The 23,277-nt window shown below is 44.1% G+C and overlaps 1 protein-coding gene across 1 annotated transcript; it reads right to left on the bottom strand.

Moving 5' to 3' along the window:
- Positions 1-1,097: 1,097 nt before the first annotated feature.
- HTR5A (5-hydroxytryptamine receptor 5A) lies at positions 1,098-11,689 on the bottom strand. The gene is made up of 2 exons (XM_070726948.1): positions 10,946-11,689; positions 1,098-1,430 (listed from the first exon to the last, which is right to left on the bottom strand). The coding sequence occupies exons 1-2, from the start codon at positions 11,687-11,689 to the stop codon at positions 1,098-1,100; spliced, it is 1,077 nt and encodes a 358-aa protein (XP_070583049.1).
- Positions 11,690-23,277: the final 11,588 nt, after the last annotated feature.

The raw sequence follows: 23,277 nt of genomic DNA, 5'->3' as shown, positions 1-23,277 counted from the left end.
TTTCCCCGAAAGTAAGACATATGTCTTACTTTCGGGGTACAGCTTATATTAGCCGACCCCCCTGAAACCCCAGATACGTCTTACAATCGGGGGTGTCTTACTATCGGGGAAACACGGTATATTATTATCAACAATACAACACAGCAAATGAGATCACTATGCTTGATTTCGTATTTCATCACCAGTCGGATGCTTCCCAAGCACCTAGGACTGTGTGATGTAGTGGCGAATTATTTGTGCCAATCCCGGTAAAGTGGCTTTCTGCAATTGACAGATGGAGATTTTGTCAATTCTGATGGTTTTCAAATGTCTGCTGAGATCCTTTGGCACTGCGCCCAGTGTGCCTAGGACACTGATGGCGAACCTTTTTTTCCTCGGGTGCCAAAAAGCATGTGTGCACACTATCGTGCATGCAAGAGTGCCCACACTCAAAATTCAATGCCTGGGGAGGGCAGAAACAGCTTCCCCCACCCCCTGAAAGTCTCCTGGAGCCCGGAAACAGCCTATTTCCCAATTTTTGATGGGCCCAGTAGGCTCGTGTTTCGCCCTTCCTAGGCTCCACAGGCTTCCCTGGAGCAGGGGGAGGCTCTCTGGAAACCAAAAACACCCTCCAAAAATCACCTGGCTGGCACACACATGCACATTGGAGCTGAGCTAGGGCAATGGCTCGTGTGCCAGCAAATATGGCTCCGTGTACCACCTGTGGCACCCATGCCATAGGCTTGCCATCACTGACCTAGGACCACTGGGACCACTTTCACTGGCTTATGCTAGAGTCGTTGCAGCTCAATTTTCAGATCTTCGTATTTTGCAAATTTCTCTAGCTGCTTCTCAATTCTGCATATTATTTTATTATTATTATTATTATTATTATTATTATTATTATTATTATTTTGCAACAACTGTCAGAGAGCTAAGGACTGTCTCTAAACTGAATGATTGTAAAGAATATAAAACCCTTCATTCCCCGCCACTCAGTGAGAAGTGAAGAAGCTTCTTGAATGAGAAGGGAAATGTTTTCAAAAGAAAAAAATATCCAAGAAAACGCCTTTTGAGGGGGGAAATAATCACCTGTAGGCCCTCTCCCCGGACATTGTTTATTGTTGTCTGGAGAAGAGATTCTTAAAGGCATTGTTGTAGTTCTTGTTGAAGGCCGTATAGATCAAAGGGTTGAAGAAGGAATTGCAGTAGCCGAGCCAAAGGAAAACACTTTTGCAGGCCGGCGGGATGTCGCAGGAGCAGAGGGAGCTGATGAGTTCAGTGATGAAGAAGGGGATCCAGCAGAGGACAAAGACGCCAATGAGGATCCCCACCATGAGGGCAGCTCTCCTCTCTTTCTGTTCCCGCCAGGTGTCTCCATCCGTCTGGAACGTCACCGTGGCATGGCGGGCGGTGAACACCATCTGCGGATGCTGGGAATCCTCCCTGACCTGCAAAACAGAAATAGCACCTTTGGGTGAATTGCTTTGCTGGCCCGGTTGCCCTGTTGCTGAGCATGAGAGCATCTCTTGGAAGGAGGATAAGGTCCTGTGGAGCAGAGACTCATCTATAGCAGCTATTAAACTTCCGGCCCATCGGCTACACCCATACCCGGTTTAGTGACGGGCCACCCACTATCTACAGCAAGACCTACCAGCCACTATTGAATATTTGCTGCCAGTTGCTTGTTGCAATAAGAACATAAGGATATTATTATTATTATTATTATTATTATTATTATTAACAATAATAACAACAACAACCAACAACAACAACAACAAAAAATCCAATCCAATAAATAAATAAACAGCAGCAGTAACAACAACAATAATAACCATAACAACAACAATAATAATTATCATCATTATTATTATTATTATTATTATTATTATTATTATTATTATTATTATTATTATTATTATTAGATTTGTATGCCGCCCTTCTCCGAAGACTCGGGGCGACATAAGAAGAGCCATGCTGAATCAGACCAAAGCCCATCGAGTCCAGCATTCTGTGTCACACAGTGGCCCACCAATTGTCCATGGGGATCTTGAGCAGAAAGAGAAGGCAGAACCCTCCCTTTCCCTTGACCCCCAACAAATGGGACCCAAGGGAATCCTGCCTGCCTCAACCAACATAGACATATGTTTCAATAACCATCAATACACTTGGCATCCATGAATCTGTCTAATCCTGCCTTGAAGCTATCAAGGCTGACAGCTGTCACGGCCTCTTCTGGAAGTGAATTTTATAAACCAATGACCCTCTAGTCTAGGTGAAGAAATATTTCCCTTGATTTGTCCTCGCTTTCTTACCTATGAGCTTTAGGGAGTGCCCCCTCGTCCTAGTATTGTGTGATAGAGAAAAGATTTTTTGTCTATCCACCTTTTCTATCCCATGCATGATTTAATACACTTCGATCAAGTCACCCCTTAAACGCCCTCTTTCAAGGCTGAAGAGACCAAGGTGTTGCAACTTGGTTTCATAAGGGAGGTGTTGCAAACAAGAACATTGATTGTACATTTGCATTCCATACAAGCAGCCCTAAACTTACAACCATTTGTTGAATGACAGTCCGAAGTTACAACAGTACTGGAAAAAAACCCACTTATGACTGATGGTCAGACTTAAGGACCATCACAGCAGCCTCAAGGTCAAGCAATCAAAATTTGGGTGTTTGACAATTGGTGCGTATTTATGATGGCGGCATCATCCCCGGATTATGTGATTGCTAGGTGCAACATTCCCAGCCGGCTTCTGAAAAGCAGGTAAAAACTGGGCTCACTCAATGATGGTGTGATTCAACAATGGATTGATCCCTGTTCTGCGAATCGGTAGCTGTGACAGCAGGAGGCTCCAACCAACCAACCGGGACACTTCTGGGCATTTGGCGAAGCTTCTACACGAGCGCGAACTTAACAAATGCAGTGATGTGCTTAACAATCATGGCAAAAAGATGGTACAATCGGGTGTGACTTACTAAACAATTACCTTGCTTAATGATGGAAATTCTGGTTCCAGGGGCGGTCATAAGACAAGACAAACTTATAATTAAGTTTCCAATTGATGCAAGATAGATAATTAAAATATGAAAATCTTAAAGCATAGAAGTCAACATGTGTACTGTAATAGGATTAATAGATGTTGATGTATATTTGTTTTGTAGATTGTTTTGTTATGCTTTTCATGATTTTTTTTGGTATGTCTTTTTGTGAGTTTTTTTCTTTTTGTGAGTTTTCTTCTTTTTGTGGGTTTTCCCCTTCATTTTGTATTCTGTTTTTAAAGTTTATATATCAATCAAAAATATTTTTTTAAAAACCAAGCACTATCCATATATGATGCTACTGCTACTACTACTAATAGGTACCAGGAGTATGACCACCAACCACTTTTATTTCTAAACAGAAGATCATAAAAAAGATCAAAGTTCACTTAACTGTCTCGTTTAGTAACAAAAATCTGGGCTCAATTGTGATTCGTAAGTCAAGGACTACCTTTACCAGTACTGGAAGTTTATTGTGGCATACGGTCTTCAAATCTATGTGTATAATTGCATGTTACATCTTTATTCCTTAAGACACGTGGTTAAGATAATTAAATAGCTAGCTGAATTTGGGCCAATCATTCTCTCTCATTCCAACCAACCTCACAAGATTGTTAATACAGGGAAAATAGGAAGAAGTAACATTTAGTATGTTCGCTGCATTAATTATAATAATAAAAAAGGTGGAATAAAAATCGGCAAACTAATTAAATAAATACAATAATGTCCATATGATATTTATTATACTACTTATTGGCTTAAATCAGGAATCATAGCTCGTCGCAAGGAACCAGCAAAATAAAGTACTGATGTATTCAACAACAACAACAAAATTGGTTCCCGATTCTCTGGTCCGGCATCCTTCCTAATTACAGTGGTACCTCTACTTAAGAACTTAATTCATTCCATGGCCAGGTTCTTAAGTAGAAAGGTTTGTAAGTAGAAGCAATTTTTCCCCATAGGAATCAATGTAGAAGCAAATAATGTGTGCAAACCCATTAGGAAAGAAATAAAAGCTCGGAATTTGGGTGGGAGGAGGAGGAGGAGGAACTAGAGGAGGACAGTCACTGCCAAGAGCGAAGGGAGCATTTCTTTTCTCTGGGTGCTGGCAGAAGTTTATTTCCTCTCCAAGTGCCCAGAGAAAGGAAAATGCTCTATTCTCTCTGGGCTGCCAAAACCTCCTTAAGCACCAATGAAAGGCTCCTCTGGCAACCCCCAAAAGCCCGAGATGGCCGGGATTAAAGGGGGAATGGCAGGAAACTGGCCAGGCCTTTGTGCCGCTCTCAAATTTCCTGGGAAATTTTTCAAGGCTGGGTTCTTAAGTAGAAAATGGTTCTTAAGAAGAGGCAAAAAAATCTTGAACACCCAGTTCTTAACTAGAAAAGTTCTTAAGTAGAGGTGTTCTTAAGTAGAGGTACCACGGTATGTGCCTATCAATCAACTCTGATAATGCTGAAAGAAAGCTTGACTTACAGTAATATACACTAAGGCAAGCTGTCTTGGAAAGTTTGCAAAATTTATCTTGCGAATACTTCAAAACTACCTATCGTGTTTGCCTTTGAATTTTCCCAATTGATCTTTGCATTAGTGCAGAAACATCTCTGAAAGAAGACTGGAATTGCCCGAAGGCTGTGTTGACTCACTCACTCACAAGGGACTTCCGGGCGTCTCTTTGCTTCCACAACAAGATCACTTCTCCGGAACTGAAGAGGTGGCGATGCAGTATTCACACGCAAACACACACAAACACATGAAATGGCGGCATCTTCCTGTAGAAAACCCCAAACAGTTGCTGCGGGAAAGCAGCGGTGTGTTTTCTTTGGATCAAGTGACTGCAACATCAAGCTGCAGCACGAGTGACATCAACACAATTCCTGCGATCTGCTGTAAAAATCCCCAAAACATCTCTACGATCATTGATACCTGCTTTCTTTCTCAACATCTGAAGGAACTTTCTATTCCAATGCTTCTCGACTTTGCCAACTTGAAGAGAGGTGGACTTAAAACTCCCAGAATTCCCCAGCCAGCAGGTGAATTGAAGTCCATACCTCTTCCAAGTTGCAAATGTTCAGAAAGACCAGTGTATTCCCACAAAATCTCATCCCCCTCCCTTTTTTTAATTGCTGCAAGTCTTTTGGCCAGAGAGGGCTATGTGGCATGATATAGTAGTACTGTAGTAATAGTAGTGGTGGTGGTGGTGGTGGTAATAGTAGTAGTAGTAACCATAACAATAGCAACAAAACAGAGTTGGAAGGGACCTTGGAGGTCCTCTAGTCCAACTCCCTGCTTAGGCAGAAAACCCTACACTACTTCAGACAGATGGTTATCCAACATCTTCTTTAAAACCTCCAGTGTTGGAGAATTCACAACTTCTGGAGGCAAGATGTTCCACTGTTCTAACTGTTAGGAAATGGTCTCCTTAGTTCAAAGTTGCTTCTTTCCTTGATTAGTTTCCACCCATTGCTTCTTGTCCTGCCCTCAGGTTCTTTGGAGAATAACTTTGATTCCCTCTTCTTTGTGGCAACCCCTGTGATGTTGGAACACTGCTATCATGTCTCCCCTGGTTCTTCTTTTCATCAAACTAGCGATGCCCAGTTCCTGCAACTGTTCTTCATATGTTTTAGCCTCCAGTCCCCTAATCATCTTTGTCGCTCTTCTTGTTAAGTCTGTAAAAAGAAATTCTGTAAAAATACTGTCTCTGTAAATTTTAAATGTGAATAAATCAAGGTCGCGTCTGATTGGTTAAGACGCACGGCCGTTTCTTTTAGGCGCGAGCCTTTAAAGTATAAATAGAGCTGCTTTTGACACTGACAGCTCAGACGCGTTCCTGGCTGGAGTCACTTGTTTAAGAGCTGAATAAACGGAACCGTCTTTACCATTTCTGACTGGTCTGATTCATTTCACTGGCGACGAGAGAACGAAGAATCCACGTGTCAAGAATGAACAACCTCCAGATCGGCCGTTTTTCTAGCGTCTCAACATCCTTTTTGCATCGTGGTGACCAAAATTGAACGCAGTATTCCAAGTGTGGCCTCACCAGACCTTATAAACTGGCATTAACACTTCACGTGATCTTGATTTTATCCCTCTGCTTATGCAGCCGAGAACTGTGTTGGCTTTTTTGGCAGGTGCTGCACACTGCTGGCTCATATTTAAATGGTTGTCCCCTCCAAGATCACAGTTACTACTGTTTAGAAAGGTACCTCATATACTGTACCTGTGCATTTTGTTTTTCTTGCCTAAATGTAGAAACTTTCTTTTGTGTCTTCTTCTTCCTGGCTATTGTTATTTTGTTCGTAAGTCAAGTTGGTTGGTAGTTAAGCCTGCTGCCTAAGAAATGGAGTCTATATATTGTTAAAACTGCCAAGGCTGGGAAACACTGCTCTATTCCTTGGAATGTAAATGCACATTCTCCCCCCCCACACACACACACAATTGTGTATTTTATTCATGACCTCCAGCAGTTCAAGGCAGCCTATAGAGCATTCCTGCCTCTAATTTTCCCCTGCAACATGTTGCGCTTTGCGTAACTGGCTGAGAGGCATCCAGAGAAGATGAGTTTCCCAGCCCTTGGCACAAACTGCAATTCTAATAAAAGAGCTGGGATGGCGCAGCAGGTAGAGTGCTGTACTGCAGACCACTGAAGCTGACTGTAGATCTGTAGGTCAGCGGTTCAAATCTCATCACCGGCTCAAGGTTGACTCAGCCTTCCATCCTTCCGAGGTGGGTAAAATGAGGACCCGGATTGTGGGGGCAATAGGCCGGCTCTGTTAAAAAGTAGTAATACAGTAGAAGTAATAGTAGTAGTTGTCAGCAGCCCTAAATCTAAGGAGAAGGGCGGCATAAAGAATTAAATGAATGAATGAATGAATGAATGAATGAATGAATAAACAAATAATAATAATTCCTATGCTGCCATTCCCCACTCTGGATTCCTCAGATTTATTTATTTATTTAATTGGATTTGCATGCCGCCCCTCTCCAAGGACTCGGGGTGGCTCACAGCATATATAAAGACACAATAGTACAATTATTCCAATTAATATACATTATTATTATTATTATTATTATTATTATTATTATTATTATTGTTATTTTTATTATTATTATTATTAATTAGATTTGTATGCCGCCCCTCTCCGAAGAGTATAAAAATAATCTTTAAAAATTCTAACTTTAAAAACTGTCATTAACATTCATTCAATAAAATCATACTAAAAATATTCATTCGTTAGGGGGGAAGATCTAGTAACTCCAGGCCTGGTGACAAAGATGAGTTTTTAAACTCTTGCGGAAGGTAAGGAGGGTGGGGGCAGTGTGAATCTCCGGACGGAGCTGATTCCAGAGAGCCGGGCCCCCCACAGAGAAGGCTCTTCCCCTAGGTCCCACCAGCTGACATTGTTTGGTCGACAGGACCCTAAAGAAACCAACTCGTGCGGATTCGTGCGGCAGACAAGGAAAGCCAGCTCCTATCTCTCGTTATTTGCAAAGCTTTCTCTAAGCCACCCCCAACCTCTGTCAAGCCTTACGCAGAGTACCAGGCACCATACACAAAGTTTGCCCCACCAATAGCAGCCTGCAACAATGAGGTGGCTTTGGGATAATTTATTTTGTTTTGCCGCCCAAAGATGGAAAACATCAAAGCTTTCTGGTAGAAAACCTGCCAGAGATGCTAATTCAATATTCAATCCCAGCCCACAGGGATTTTCGTTCATGGTTTGATGATGTGGGTTTAAAGCGTCAGGTTCTCGAACACCAGTGGTGGGTTCATAGTTGCTCTGGCGAGAAACAGGTCCAAATTTTGCCAATAATGGAGAGGCTCTCAGCAGCCAACTGATATTTATCGATGCAGATACCAGGAACAATGAATACATATATGTATTATACTGGGATTTCTGAGTGCAAACTCAGTGCCCACCACAGATTTATGACTTTATTATACACAGAAAAAAAAGCAAAAAGAGGGAGATTGTGATCATGCTACATAGAGCGCTGGTGAGACCATATTAGGAATATTGTGTTCAGTTCTGGAGACCTCGCCTACAAAAAGATATTGACAAAATTGAACGGGTCCAAAGACAGGCTACAAGAATGGTGGAAGGTCTTAAGCATAAAACGTATCAGGAAAGACTTCATGAACTCAATCTGTATAGTCTGGAGGACAGAAGGGAAAGGGGGGACATGATCGAAACATTTAAATATGTCAAAGGGTTAAATAAGGTTCAGGAGAGAAGTGTTTTTAATAAGAAAGTGAACACAAGAACAAGGGGACACAATCTGAGGTTAGTTGGGGGAAAGATCAGAAGCAACGTGAGAAAATATGATTTGACTGAAAGAGAAGTAGATGCTTGGAACAAACTTCCAGCAGACGTGGTTGGTAAATCCACAGTAACTGAATGTAAACATGCCTGGGATAAACATATATCTATACTAAGATAAAATACAGGAAATAAGTATAAAGGCAGACTAGAAGGACCATGAGGTCTTTTTCTGCCGTCAGTCTTCTATGTTTCTATGAAAAGAGCTAGCTTTAAAAATGGCCTAGTTGCTAATTGGATACCAAATTGGAGAGTATTTTTCACAACAGAGGAAGTCCAATTGTTTAGTGCCTGTTAAAAAGTTACAATGACACCAGTGGTGGGTTGCTTCTGGTTCAGAGCGGTTCTTAGAATTGCTAAGCGTCCCAGGCAGGATGGCGCATGCACATTCACGCGAACCAGTAGCAAAAGAATTTACAACCCACAACTGAATGACACTGAAAAAAAATGACTTACGAACCATCCTCATGCTTATGGCCGTTGTAGTGTCCCCGTGGTCATATAATCAAAATCTAGTTGGCATGTGCGTAGTATGGTTGCAGCGTCCCAGAGGTCATGTGATCGTTTTTGTGACCTCGGTCAACTGGAAAGCCAGATTCACTTAACAACCGTGTCGTTAACTTAACTGCAGTGATTCATTTAACAACGGTGGCAAGAAAGGTCTAAAAACGTGGCAAAACTCATTTAAGAAATGGAGTTTTGTTAAGAAATGGAAATGTTGGGGTCCATTCAGGGGTGGGCTGCTGCCCGGACAGGGGGGAACGCAGTGGGGTAGCGAAAATGGAGCTCCACCCCAGAGCACCCAATTTGCACAAGAAAATGCCACAGTGTGGTAATAAAAATTTTGGTAGCCCTTCACTGGGTCCATTATAGTCATGCGTTCAAGGACTTGTTTTAAATCAAGACCTGGACAACCCCAAGAGGCTCAGTTTGGCCAAAATAAAACAAAAACGGTGCAGTTGAAGTCAAATAAAACCAAATTAAGATATGGGAGGATTAAAAAAAAAAATACGCTGAAAAATATATTAAAACCCGCCTGCAAATGAAAGAAACAGTGATCTGGAATGGATAAACCATTACATACGAAAAGATTAGGCAGCCCCAGTCCTGTCAACCTCAGCAACTGTCTCCAAAGTAGCTTTTCAATTACGGAAAAGTAATGAAGAGAAACGGATTAGTTCGCAACGCTTGAGTTTGTTCCAAGAAGCTTACGGTATCCTGGCCATGCTGAGCATGAATATGAAGCCAGGGACTTCAACCTAATCACAGCCCCAGCTGCCAATGATAGAAATAGTTCTGGGGATAAATCATTTATAGGTTTACAACACAGGATCTATTTCCAGGCACTAAATTAGAATTTCTCAGCCTCTGTTAAGAAATTGGGACTTCAACTCCCAGAATTCCCCAGCCAGCCATGGGACATATATTCACCCTGCCACAGGGTGTAAACCAGGGGTCCCCAAACTTGGCAAGTTTAAGACTTGTGAACGTCAACTCCCAGAATTCTCTAGCCAGCTATACCGGCTGCAGAATTCTGGGAGTTGAAGTCCACAAGTCTTAAAATGGCCAAGTTTGAAGACCTCTGGTGTAAACAGTGAGCATGTGCTTTTCACAACTCATGCAGCTCGGGGTAAGCAGTGCAGCTGTTTACACAACCACGCCAAATAAAGACAATCTATTGAAAGGGCCAAAGCAAACAGAATGAATGGGGGAAAGGAAGGGGGAAAAGGCGATGTGGAGCGATGTTTGTGTTGGCTGGATCCCCTCCTTGCCGTGCTTGGAACTTTGCTGCTTGTCAGGTATGTGTGTAGGAAATATATCAAGGGTGGGTTCTGGATTCTCCAGCTGCCAGTCCACTCGGGGACCCACTGCACCATGCAGGCACACATGTGTTGTGCAGTACTTTAAAAAAAGAAGCAAAAAACATGATAATGGCATGTAATGATGAGATGATGAAACCCGGCTTAGGGGCGTGGCAGGCCTGTGTCGCTGCTGTTTCCAGCAACCCCAGTCGCAAAGTTTATTTTATTTATTATTTATTTAATTGGATTTGTATGCCGCCCCTCTCCGAGGACTGGGGGCGGCTCACAACATATACAAAGCGAAAGTAGTAACATCAATCCAATTAATATACATAAAAACAATCCTTAAAAATCTAACTTTAAAAACGTCCATTAGTATTCATTCAACAATCGTACTAAAAACATTCATTGGTCAAGGGGAAGATCTAGTAACCCCAAGGCTGGCGAGTTTTTAAGCTCTCTAATGAATTATGCTTCATAAGCAAGAACAACGTTGAGCTGAGATGTGAACAGTGAAGAGCTACCAAACTTTTCACTACCACACTGTGAGCGTGGTTTATGCAGGACGCCCTACATTTTCTTTCAACACCTTTCAGTGCAAATTGGGGGCTCTGGGGTGGGGCTCCATTTTCGCTACCCCACTGTGTTTCCCCCCTGTCTGGGCAGGAGCACAAGTGCACAATTTGCCAGCAAAGCGGCAATCCTTGCTTAAAGGAGGCAAGGGTCAGTCAAAGACTTGAACGAATGCTGCACCCTAACCAAAGCTTGCGTCTCGGGTGTCAATGGATGGGCAGAGCACTCACCTCTAGAACTCCCGGTGTAACTGGGCTGATGGAATTGCTCTTGCGGGATCCGATGCGGAACCTGGCCGCTTTGTAGATCTTCCAGTAGACGAACAGCACCACGCAGAGAGGCACGTAAAAGGCTCCACAGGTTGAAAAGATGGTGTACGAGGGCTCTCGGCTGACTTGGCATTCGTCGCTGCCTTCGGAGTACGTCTCCCCCCAGCCGAAGAGCAAGGGAGCCAAGGAGATGATAGCAGAGAGCAGCCAAGTCAGAACGATCATCAGGTTGGAAATACGCCGGCGAGTCTTCAGCGTGTACTCCAGGTGCCGCGTTATGGACCAGTAGCGGTCCAGCGCAATGGCGGTCACGTTCCAGATGCTGGCTGTGCAGCACAGCACGTCGCAGGAGACCCAGATCTCGCACAGCAGCCTGCCCAGCCGCCAACGACGGCCGGACAGTTCGTAGACCAGGCTGAGGGGCATCACTAAGGCGGCCACCATCACGTCTGAGATGGCCATGGAGGCGACCAGGTTATGTGGCACCCTGTGAAAAGTGCGCACCCGCAAAATGGTGGCCAGCACCAGCAGGTTCCAAAGGAAGGTGGCGACGCCCAGCATGGCCAGCAGAGTCAGGATGAGGACCTTGAAGATCGACAAGGGTTTGCCCATGCCGGAAGCGTTGGGCAAGAGGCCGGGATCGGTCCAGTTGGGCTCTGCCAAAGTGGTGGCGGCCAAACAGGTGAAGTTGGCAGAGCGCTCCATGCTGCCGTGGTGAACGGAGACGATCTGCAGAGGATGAGAAGGGACCGGAGAGGCTTCCGGCTTTAATCTCCTGCGATAATGTCTCCGATACTTAAGGAAGAAGTTGTTGTGTGGGTGGCGCCTCTTATTTTAGAAGCCGGTGCTCTGCCACGTGGCTGGCTCCAGCAGCAGCATCCTATCGGTGGTCACCATGAATTGCCTCTGAGAGGTTGCCACAAGTAATCTTAAAGCCATGTTAGAATCTCTGCCCCTGTAAAACTGCAGGAAAGGAAAGAAAGGAGAAGAGAAGGGAAGAGAAGAGAAGAGAAAGGAAGAGAAGGGAAGGGAAGAGAAAGGAAGGGGAGGGGAGAGAAAGGAAGGGAAGGGAAGGGAAGGGAAGGGGAGAGAAAGGAAGGGAAGAGAAGGGAAGGGAAAAGGAAGAGAAGGGAAGGGAAAAGGAAGAGAAAGGAAGGGAAGAGAAGAGAAAGGAAGGGAAGGGAAGAGAAAGGATGGGAAGAGAAAGGAAGGGAAGAGAAGGGAAGGGAAGAGAAGAGAAGGGAAGAGAAGGGAAGAGAAAGGAAGGGAAGAGAAAGGAAGGGAAGAGAAGGGAAAAGAAGGGAAGAGAAAGGAAGGGAAGGGAAGAGAAAGGATGGGAAGAGAAAGAAAGAGAAGAGAAAAGAAGGGAAGAGAAGGGAAAAGAAGGGAAGAGAAAGGAAGGGAAGAGAAGGGAAGAGAAAGGGAGGGAAGAGAAAGGGAGGGAAGAGAAAGGGAGGGAAGAGAAAGGGAGGGAAGAGAAAGGAAGGGAAAGGAAGAGAAAGGAAGGGAAGGGAAGAGAAAGGAAGGGAAGAGAAGGGAAAGGAAGGGAAGAGAAAGGAAGGGAAGGGAAGAGAAGAGAAGAGAAAGGAAGGGAAGAGAAAGGAAGGGAAGAGAAGGGAAGAGAAAGGGACGGAAGAGAAAGGAAGGGAAGGGAAGAGAAAGGAAGGGAAGGGAAGAGAAAGGAAGGGAAGAGAAGGGAAGAGAAAGGGAGGGAAAAGAAAGGAAGGGAAAAGAAGAGAAGAGAAGAGAAAAACCAGATTAATAAAGAGAGACCCTCCATTTGAAGTTGCCCTCCCTGTTTATCTATAGCACTCTTGCAACAACAGACAATAAAGATTAAACACAGGCTACTGTTTTATACGCAAAGCAGAAAAGTGGAACTGAGATATTCCCTGTTGTATTTATTTATTTATTTATTTATTTATTGGACTTGTATGCCGCCCCTCTCTGTGGACTCGGGGCAGCTCAACACACATATAAAAAAATAACAATATACAATAACTATTGCTATGTACAAGTACGTCTATCCCCCCACAAGCAGGAATCCCAGTTCTGTAGCTCCCGAACCATCTTCTCCTGCTGGGATCTCACCTATTTAACTTGATTTATCACTGGCAGCTATGTGGCAATCTTGGCCGATCCTCAAGAGTCTGGTTAGCACTTGGATGGGTGACCAACAGGAAACCCAAAAGCATAAGCAAGATTAGGAAGAAGAAGAAGAAAAGGAAAAGGCTCAGAATGATATGGGGAGTCGCTTCTCTTACCGCTGCCCAGGAAAGATGAAGGAAGAAGACAAAAACAATGTCACCAGGCATCAATCTCAATAGGAGGAGGAGGAATTAAACCATAGCAATTGGAGGCATCTACCCTTGCTGATCTCCAGCACCTGGGAAAGCCTGGCCTGGATTGATTGGGAGGAGTAGGACACCTTGAGGTATATGTTTGTTCTTCACCTGTTATGGGAACTGTACTTGGAAGAGGAAAAAGTTCCAAGAAAATAACAAAACAACACTCTTTGAATAATAATAATAATAATAATAATAATAATAATAATAATAATAATTACTACTACCACTACCACTAATAATAATAATAATAATAATAATAATAATAATAATAATAATAATAATAATATTTTATTAGACTTGTATGCTACTCCTCTCCGAAGACTCGGAGTGGCTCACAACAGACAGACAGACAGGCAGAGACACACAGAGAGAGATGGAGAGAAGATAGATAGATACAGGTAGAATAAAGATCATCCCGAGAAGATTAAAACATAGATGCTCCCCCCCCCAGTACCTTTATGGAACATATATAAAATAAAACCTTTCAGATTTATATAGATCAATCTGCAGCCTCAGAGGCTTTAAATATCCTTATGCTAAAACAAATCAATTAACACAAGCTTAAATGGCACTTGCAGTTTAGCAGCAATCGTTTCAAGTTTATGGTAAAAGCGGGAAGGGAAACAGGCGGCAGCTCAAAGACCTGGGTTTTAAGGGCAGCCCGATGTGTGGTGGGATGGAAAGGGGCAGGATCATTTATGGGAAAACTGTCCCTGAAAATCATGGTCAATTACGCTGAGCTTCCATTCTGGGATAGAGGGGATTTCCTGGAAAGCAATAAATGGAACAGGCGTCCCCTTGCATAGCCTGTCCTCTTCGGACTTCCCACGCACATGCGGATCTGGGATTTCTACGTGGTCTCCCGTCTAGCTCAGCTTCAGGTACCTTAAGCTACCTCCTCGAGTCAGTTGGGTCTCCAGCCCTTCAAAGGTTTGGAAACCGGTAAGCAAAGGAGCTGGGTTGACCTTAGGATACATCTAGCGACGTTCCCCCACTCACGGCGGCGCAACGAAGGCTGGAAGAGCCTTCGAGTGCAACCCACGCGCCCGGGGAACCACTTCTGGCACTTTGGAGACTCGGGAGTGGCCGGGCCTTTCCGATTTTCGGAACCCGATGAGGAAGGGTAATCTGGACCAAATCTGGAAAAGGACTTTCTGGAGGGGGTAGATCAATGGAGTGGGTTCTCCCGTGACCCGTCGACAAAACGGAGCTACCAACCTCAGCTCGGCGTCCAGCAGAAAGCCGCGGGGCTTAAACCGAAGCGCTAGGCTTCCGCTGGTGAGCTACGGCGCTGCATCGGCTAAAATACATGTCTGGGGCATCCAGAGAATCTGCCGGCCCGTTTCGTCCAGCGCGGATGCTGAGGGTTCAGCGCTTTGAGCCCAGTCGGCAAAGCAGGGGAGGCGTATTCTTCCGAATGATCCCTAGCAGACCTCAGCTCTATTCTATACACTTCTTCATCCGACGCGACTGTGAAAGTCGGCGCGATCCGGGACGCGCCTTGGCGGGACTTGGAGCCCAAGGGAGGGTCGTGGGGTGGCTCCGCCTCCCCTCCAGAGCCCCGCCCCCCATCCTGGACCACTCCCTAGGCGCGGGAACGAAATACCTGAGCAGCCTGCTCCGATGTCTGCTGCTCTCTGGCTACTCCCCAGCCGCTAAGCGAGGTTGGCTTCTTCGACATCCGAGACGTGCCCGTCAAGTGGCGGTCGGCGCCTGATCCTAGTACAGGCCAGTCAGCTAGGAGAGCCCATCGCGTTGCGCGCCTCCACCCAGATTGCACCGTTTCCCTTGAAAGCGGCAGCAGCTCCGGCGTCTGCCTGTCTCCCTCGAGGTGGGGGGGGGGAGGTTTTGGGATTGGGGAGAACCCCCCCCCCCCTACGCCGCTCTTTTTCTCCTTTGCCTTTGAAGCGGGAGGTGGGGGGAGAAGTTTACACGTTCCCCCGTAGGTTTCCCCCTACGTTGCCACACGCCGCGAGGAGACGCGCAGCACCCATCACATGGGAATGCGTACATATATGTAGACACGCGTACAGACACGCGCGGGCGCTCGAAGGAAGGATTTCCGGCCCCTTTTGATGGAAAAGGGCGCCAGGGAGAGAAATCCTGAATTCACTGGCAAAGTCTGTCAAAACTGAAAACTGCCCTCCTTTTGGAATGAAAAGTCCTTAGTTTCTGATACTTTTGTGGTTTTAATACAAGAAGGAAGGAAGGAAGGAAGGAAGGAAGGAAGGAAGGAAGGAAGGAAGGAAGGAAGGAAGGAAGGAAAATGTACAAAGCAGGGGAAACAAGAGGAAGAAGTGTGATGTGGGAGGATGAATTCACATCATTGGAACAAAAGAAACAAACGACAAAAATGTTTTGGCCAAATAAATAAATCAAATGATGGCAGAAAGGATGGGCAGGTTCACCCAGTGCAAATCATCTGACCCCCATTTAAATGAAGTTTGGGGTTTTATGAATTCAGCCAGTGAATATCAGGATTGAGTGAGCTTTTAGATGGGCCTCCTCTAATTCTCTAATCCTCTTCCCCGATTTTCTGGATACTATGTTAAGTGAAGGGCTACCAAAATTTTTACTACCACACGGTGGGCGTGGCTTATGCAGAACGCCCTGCATTTTCTTTCAACATCTTTCAGTGCAAATTGGGTGCTCTGGGGTGGAGCCCCATTTTCGCTACCCCACTGCATCATGTGTGTGTGTGTGTGTCCCCCCCGTCCCCCCCACCCCGTCCAAGCAGTAGGTCACCCCTGGATACATTTGACTTTCCTCACTTCCACCTACAGGTTAGCACTGATGAAATAAACTGAGGGTCTCCCGCCAGTTAGGGAAAAATCCTCTAACCATGATTTATATCCCGTTCTGCGCAGTGCAGTTTAATGTCGGTGTTAAGTTTGACATCTCTTGTCAGTCTTCCCTCCATCTCTTCCACATGTCAAGTGAGCCGCCTACTTTTCCATCTTTTAAAAGAAGCAATTCACTCATAGTGCAGTAAACCTCTCTGGGAGACTTTGAGCCAATCACCTGGGGACTTTGACTTCTAGGCCTGCCTTCAGTATGAAAGTCGGCTGTGTGTTTCTTTGGGCCAATCACCAGGAGATTGTGAATTCTAGTCCCGCCTTAGGCATGAAAACCAGTTAGATGTCTTTGGGCAGGTACTCCCTCTCAACCCAACCTACCTCACAGGGTTGTTTTTGAGGAAGGAATACATTTGCCACCTTGAGTAATTTATAAAAACAATAATAAAGGTGGGATAAAAATCAAGTTAAAACACTAAATGCACATCATGAATCATATTGTGTGTGGTTTTTTCCATCAGAATTCTGTGAAATATCTTAATAGAATGGAATGGAATAGAATTGGATTGAATTTTATTGGCCAAGTGTGATTGGACACACAAGGAATTTGTCTTGGTGCACATGCTCTCAGTGTACATAAAAGAAAAAGATACATTTGTCAAGAATCATGTAGTACAACACTTAACGATTGTCATAGGGGTCAAATAAACAATGAAGAAACAATCAATATTAATAAAAGTCTTAGGATACAAGCAACAAGTTACAGTCATACAGTCCTAAGTGGGAGGAAAAGGATGATAGGAATGATGAGGGGAAAAAACTAGTAGAAATAGAAGTGCAGATTTAGTAGAAAGTCTGACAGTGTTGAGGGAATTATTTGTTTGGTAGAGTGATGGCGTTCGGGAAAAAACTGTTGTGTCTAGTTGTCTTGGTGTGCAGTGCTCTGTAGCAACGTTTTGAGGGTAGGAGTTGAAACAGTTTGTGTCTAGGATGTGAGGGGTCAGTAAATATTTTCATGGCCCTCTTTTTGACTCATGCAATATACAGGTCCTCAACGGAAGACAGGTTGGCAGTAATTATTTTTATACACTTCTGATTTTCCTCTGAAGTCTATGTCAGTGTTGTTGGGTTGCAGAACCAAACCAGACAGTTGTAGAGGTGCAGATGACAGACTCAATGATTCCTCTGTAGAACTGTATCAGCAGCTCCTTGGACTGTTTGAGCTTCCTGAGTTGACGTGGAAAGAACATTTTTTGTTGTGCTTTTTGGATGATGTTTTTGATGTTAGGTGACCATTTTAGGTCTTGAGATATAGGTGGTTTCCCAAATTATTCCCTTCTTGGTTTCTGCATTCTCTATCACTCGCATTTCCTCTGCACAGGAGAACAAGCAAGGCATTTTTTTCCCAGACCTTCCCGACACACATGCTGTCTTCACACACCGTTAAACATAATATTTCTATATTTGCAATCTAACATTCTTTTATGAAACCCCTTCTATATTTTAATATTCTTCATTATGCTGTCTTGCTATTTTTCAACCTTCCCACAGCATTTCAAAGATGGCTTGGGGCCATTACACCCTGGTGCACAAGTGTAAGTATGTCTTGCTGTGAGAATGGGAATGAGTGATTTTATTTTATTATAAATTTTATTATTTTCAAAGACAAGACAAAACATTCATACATAGAACAGCAAAACATATAACAAAAAAGAGGAGCTCTAGTCGCTCCGCTCTTGATAGAAGTCTCTGGTGAAAACACTTTGTTAATCAGATGATATTAAAGGAAAAAAGAACATATTTCATATCTCTATTATATACAATTTTAAAATAGTATATTGTATGGTCTTAAATTAATTAGGTATTTCTTCTGTTCAACCAACTGTAGACCCTACCCCAGGTTTTGTAATATTTAGTCTCTTCTTGATCCTTGAAGGGAATGAGTGATTTTAAATGTTATTAGGGGATTTTAAAGACTTTTTAGCTATGTTAATTGGATTTTTAGATATGTATGCTGTATATTGTTTTGATATGTTGTGAACTGCCCCGAGTCTTCAGAGAGGGGCAGCATACAAATCAAATGAATGAATGAATGAACGAATAAATGAATAAACAAATAAACAAATGCAACGCTCTCTACATGGGGCTACCTTTGAAGAGTGTTCGGAAACTTCAGATTGTGCAGAATGCAGCCGCGAGAGTTATCATGGGCTTCCCCAGATATGCCTAGGTGTCGTCAACACTCCGTGGCTTGCACTGGCTGCTGATCGGTTTCCGGTCACAATTCAAAGTGTTGGTAATGGTCCTGTAAAGCCCTACATGGCATCGGACCAGAATACCTATGAGACCGTCTGCTGCCGCACGAATCCCAGTGGCCAATTAGGTCCCACAGAGTTGGCCTTCTCCTGGTCCCGTCGATAAAACAATGCTGTCTGGCGGGGCCCAGGGGAAGAGCCTTCTGTGTGGCAGCCCCAGCCCTCTGGAATCAACTCCCCCAGAGATTCGAGCTGTCCCTACCCTCCTCGCCTTCCGCAAAATGCTAAAGACCCTTCTTTGCCGCCAGGCATGGGGGGATTAACCTCCCCACCTTATTCTCTGACCTCTATATTGATTAGCTGGACTGAGTGTGTATGACTGTGTAGTTAATGGGTTTTTTTATACATGTATTTTAATTTCGTTTAAATTTTAACGTTAGATTTGTATTGTACAGTGTTCCCTCGATTTTCACGGGTTCAAACTTTGCGAATAGCCTATACCACGGTTTTTCAAAAAATATTAATTAAAAAATACTTCACGGGTTTTTTTTCTATACCATGGTTTTTCCTCCCCAATGACATCATACGTCATTGCCAAACTAATAATTTTTGCAAATAAATAACAAAATAATAATTATTATTATTGTTAATAAATAATTATGTTTATAAATATCAGGATCACTAAGTGTCTTATTGAACGGTGAGTACCAGTAATAATGATGAGTAAATGGTTGTTAAGGGAATGGGAAATGGTAATTTAGGGGTTTAAAGTGTTAAGGGGTGGCTTGTGATACTGTCCATAGCCAAAAATGGTGTATTTACTTCCATATCTCTACATCGCGGAAATTCGACTTTCGCGGGCAGTCTCGGAACGCATCCCCTGCGAAAATCGAGGGAACAGTATTGTGTTACTGTCTTGTGAGCAGCCCCAAGTCTTCGGAGAGGGTCGGCATACAAATCTAATAAATTCAAATTCAATTCAATTCAAACATTTATGATTTCCTTTTCATCTCTATTCCCTAGCAACATGTATTTTAATTCCTCATTCAGCATGAACTACTTTTGAAACACTCCTGTTAGGGTTCTTCGTTCCAGGTTGCGAAACACAGCGAGTGGGGCTGGGCCATGCCTATACAGTGGAACCCCGACATAAGAGCTGCTCTACTTAAGAGCAACTCGAGATAAGAGCTGGGAGGGGAGAGATATTTTTGTTCTACTTACAAGCCCAAATTCGAGATACAAGCGCCAAGGAGCTGTCTCCTGAAGCCAAACGCTAACTTCCGCGTTCGGCTTCAGGAGACAGCTGCGAAGCGGCGCGCGTGTTTTAAAAGGTTGCAGCCGGCCTGGGGGGCTCGGGGGGGGGGTGCTTGCAGCTTTCTTTCTTGCTCTTTTTCTTTCTCTCTTTTACCTTCCTTTCCTCTATTTCTTCTTTTCTTTCTCCTTCCCACCTTCTTCCCTCCCTCCCTCCCTTCACTCATTCCTCTCTTACTCTCCCCTTTCATAAGTTTCCTTGCTTCCTTCCTCTGTTCCTGTCCCTTCCCCCTTTCTTTCTTTCTTTCTTTCTTTCTTTCTTTCTTGCTCTTTTTCTTTCTCTCTTTTACCTTCCCTTCCTCTATTTCTTCTTTTCTTTCTCCTTCCCACCTTCTTCCCTCCCTCCCTCCCTTCACTCATTCCTCTCTTACTCTCCCCTTTCATAAGTTTCCTTGCTTCCTTCCTCTGTTCCTGTCCCTTCCCTCTTTCCTTCCTTCCTTCCCACCCTCCGTCCATTCATTCACCCATTCCTCTCTTGATCGCTTAAAGCCGGTCCCTGGTGCAAAAAGGGTTGGGGACCTCTGTCCTACAGGATTGGGTGGCAGAGAAGTTGAACATATGTAAATTTAAAAGTTTAAGAAAGTTTACAAGTTAAGTGAAAGAAACTTCATTATTCATTTATATGTACATGTACATTTCTTCATTAAAAACATGTCTTTCTGCATAATTTAGACTAACTTTGTGAGTTTTTTGAGGGCTGGAACCAATTAAAATTATTTACATTAATTCCTATGGGGAAAAGTCGTTCGAGATAAGAGCTGCTCGACTTAAGAGCCCAGGTCCGGAACGAATTAAACTCGTATCTCGAGGTACCACTGTAGTTTGGACAGGTGAAGGTACTAAAAACCTGTCAAGCAAACAGATGGCGCTTATCGCAGAGAACCCCTGATGCCCTGGAACTCAATTGCCATTGATTGGAGGAGCCTTTCTTCTGCCTGCCAAAAAAAGGGATTTATTTGTTCATTGTTGGCAAGTTGGAAAGCGTCTAGCGGTGGAGTCCAGCAGGAAAATGCTGACACCGTGTAAGGATGGTTCGCTTGAAAAGATCAAAGGGGGAGGCAGAAGCTTTTATTATCTCCGCCATCTGCAGCCTTTTACAGCACTTTGAACTTATTTTTGTGGGTTGAGTTCAGGGTTCTCCCATCTGGCTCTTTCCAGATGTGCTGGGTCCATTACTCCCGGAAGACGCAAGCAGCTTGGCTGGGGAGTTCTACTCTGAATCCACACAGGGGGGGGGGGTCAATAAAAGTTTCCTTCTCCCCCCCCCCAGTTATGACCTTTGGTTTTAGAATGAGTTTTGCAAAGCCCTTTCTTGACTCACCGCTCACGCTTTTTGACCGAGCCACTATATTCTTTTTTTAGAATATATAGAGGAATAATGCAGATACCCTTGAAGAAGGAATTCAACAGCTAGTCAAGTTCAAATTTTCAAGTTTTATTGGATTTATATGCCGCCCCTCTCCGAAAACTCGGGGCGGCTAACAACAATCGTAAACAATATACAATGATAATCCAATACTAAAAGCGAATTAAAACCCCTTAATATACAAAACCAATCATACATACAAACGTACCATGCATACCATTGTAACGGCCTAGGGGGAGAAGAAGTCTTAATTCCCCCATGCCTGGCGGCAGAGGTGGGTCTTAAGTAGCTTACGAAAGGCAAGGAGGGTGGGGGCAGTTCTAATCTCTGGGGGGGAGTTGGTTCCAGAGGGCCGGGGCCGCCACAGAGAAGGCTCTTCCCCTGGGTCCCGCCAAGCGGCATTGTTTAGTTGATGGGATCCGGAGAAGACCCACTCTGTGGGACCTAACTGGCCGCTGGGATTCATGCGGCGGAAGGCGGTCCCGGAGGTAATCTGGTCCGGTACAATGAAGGGCTTTATAGGTCATAACCAACACTTTGAATTGTGATCGGAAACTGATCGGCAACCAATGCAGATTGGTTGGTGGAGTGTTGGTGTGTTGGTGTTGGTGTGACATGGGCATATTTAGAGGAGCCCATGATTGCTCTCGCAGCTGCATTCTGCACGATCTGAAGTTTCCGAACACTTTTCAAAGGTAGCCCCATGTAGAGAGCATTACAGTAGTCGAGCCTTGAGGTGATGAGGGCGTGAGTGACTGTGAGCAGTGACTCCCGGTCCAAATAGGGTCGCAACTGGTGCACCAGGCGAACCTGGGCGAACGCCCCCCTCACCACAGCTGAAAGATGTTTCTCTAATGTGAGCTGTGGATTATATCTATTATATATTCAAGGTTCTGTTATTATATCTTGCAACAACGGCGTGCCAGTAGATCTTGCAGCATCTGTATTATTTTCAGCTGGTCTAATCTCCAAAGGCTAGCGGGCATCAATTTTGAGAAACCTGACAGTGATTTCCTCTCCTTCATCTTATACTGAAGAAAATCAAAATTGGTCAGTTTGGGGTGTTTTTCTCACCCTCTCCTTTTTATGGCTAAACTGTTTTTCACATTTATTATCATCATGGGCCATTAAATCCATTTTGAATTCCCAATTACCATATGGATAGATTTTTTCCATGACAAACTACTGTTCTTTCAAGTCTCCCAATAGTGCACTCAGAATAGAATAGAACAGAATAGAATAGAATAGAGTTGGAAGGGTCCTTGGAGGTCTTCTAGTCCAACCCTCTGCTTAGGCAGGAAACCCTACACCACTTCAGACAAACTCATTGCCACTATAACTGAGTCCACCCACCTTGATACTGATTGTCCTCTTCTTTTTTCTTCTTTCTCCTATTTTTCACTTTTTCAGAAAACTGGGTCTTCACATAGAATCATAAAGCCAGAAGGGACTTCAGAGATCTTCTAATCCAGGGGCAGGCAAAGTTGGCTCTTCTATGACTTGTGGACTTCAACTCCCAGAATTCCTGAGCCAATCATGCTAGCTCAGGAATTCTGGGAGTTGAAGTCCACATGTCATAGGAGAGCCAACTTTGCCTACCCTTGTTCTAGTCCAACCTTCTGCTCAAATTGTTGTCAAGTTTATTTTTGAAAAGCTATTCCATTGATTATGATAATGATGATCCAGTGACACATAATGATTCAAAAGTAGGACAATTTGAGCTTGGCCGTTTATACCTTGACTATCAAAGTCAAGGCCTGCTAGCTGGATCTGGCACATGGTGGGGGTTAGATCTGGCCCTGGAAGGACCAGTCCACAATGCCTCTGCCAGCAAAAACAGCTTGGTGGTTCTCCAGGGCTCCATATTCATTCGCAGAGCACTGCAGCTTTGTATTCGCTGGTGATTCCCTGCAGCGAATCCCTGACACAAGTGATGTTGAGTTGGCCACGCCCACCGTTACGAGCAATAAAGTTTCAGACAGGTCCTCCGGTGGGAAAATACTTGAATCCGATTGGCTGAGCAGTCTGACAGTTCCCTATAAAAAGGGAAGCTCTCAGAGAGCTACTGGATTATACAAACCATATTTTTTGGACTATAGGCCACACCTTTTTCCTGCCTAAAAGAGGCTGAAAATTTGGGTGTGTCTTATACTCTGAATATAGCTTTTTTTAAAAGCTTTTTTCAGCCCTAACAAGGTGCTAATAATGTTCTCAGCTC

Source organism: Erythrolamprus reginae, chromosome Z, assembly GCF_031021105.1.
Source record: "Erythrolamprus reginae isolate rEryReg1 chromosome Z, rEryReg1.hap1, whole genome shotgun sequence".
Classification (NCBI taxonomy): Eukaryota; Metazoa; Chordata; class Lepidosauria; order Squamata; family Dipsadidae; genus Erythrolamprus; species Erythrolamprus reginae.
This window is presented reverse-complemented; position numbering and strand designations above follow the sequence as displayed.

Coding starts and splice junctions, on each gene's coding strand:
- HTR5A (XM_070726948.1), bottom strand. CDS start 11,689: ATGGAGCGCTCTGCCAACTTCACCTGTTTGGCCGCCACCACTTTGGCA. Junction 1,431..10,945: donor TTACACCGGGAGTTCTAGAG/GTGAGTGCTCTG, acceptor TCTGTTTTGCAG/GTCAGGGAGGATTCCCAGCA.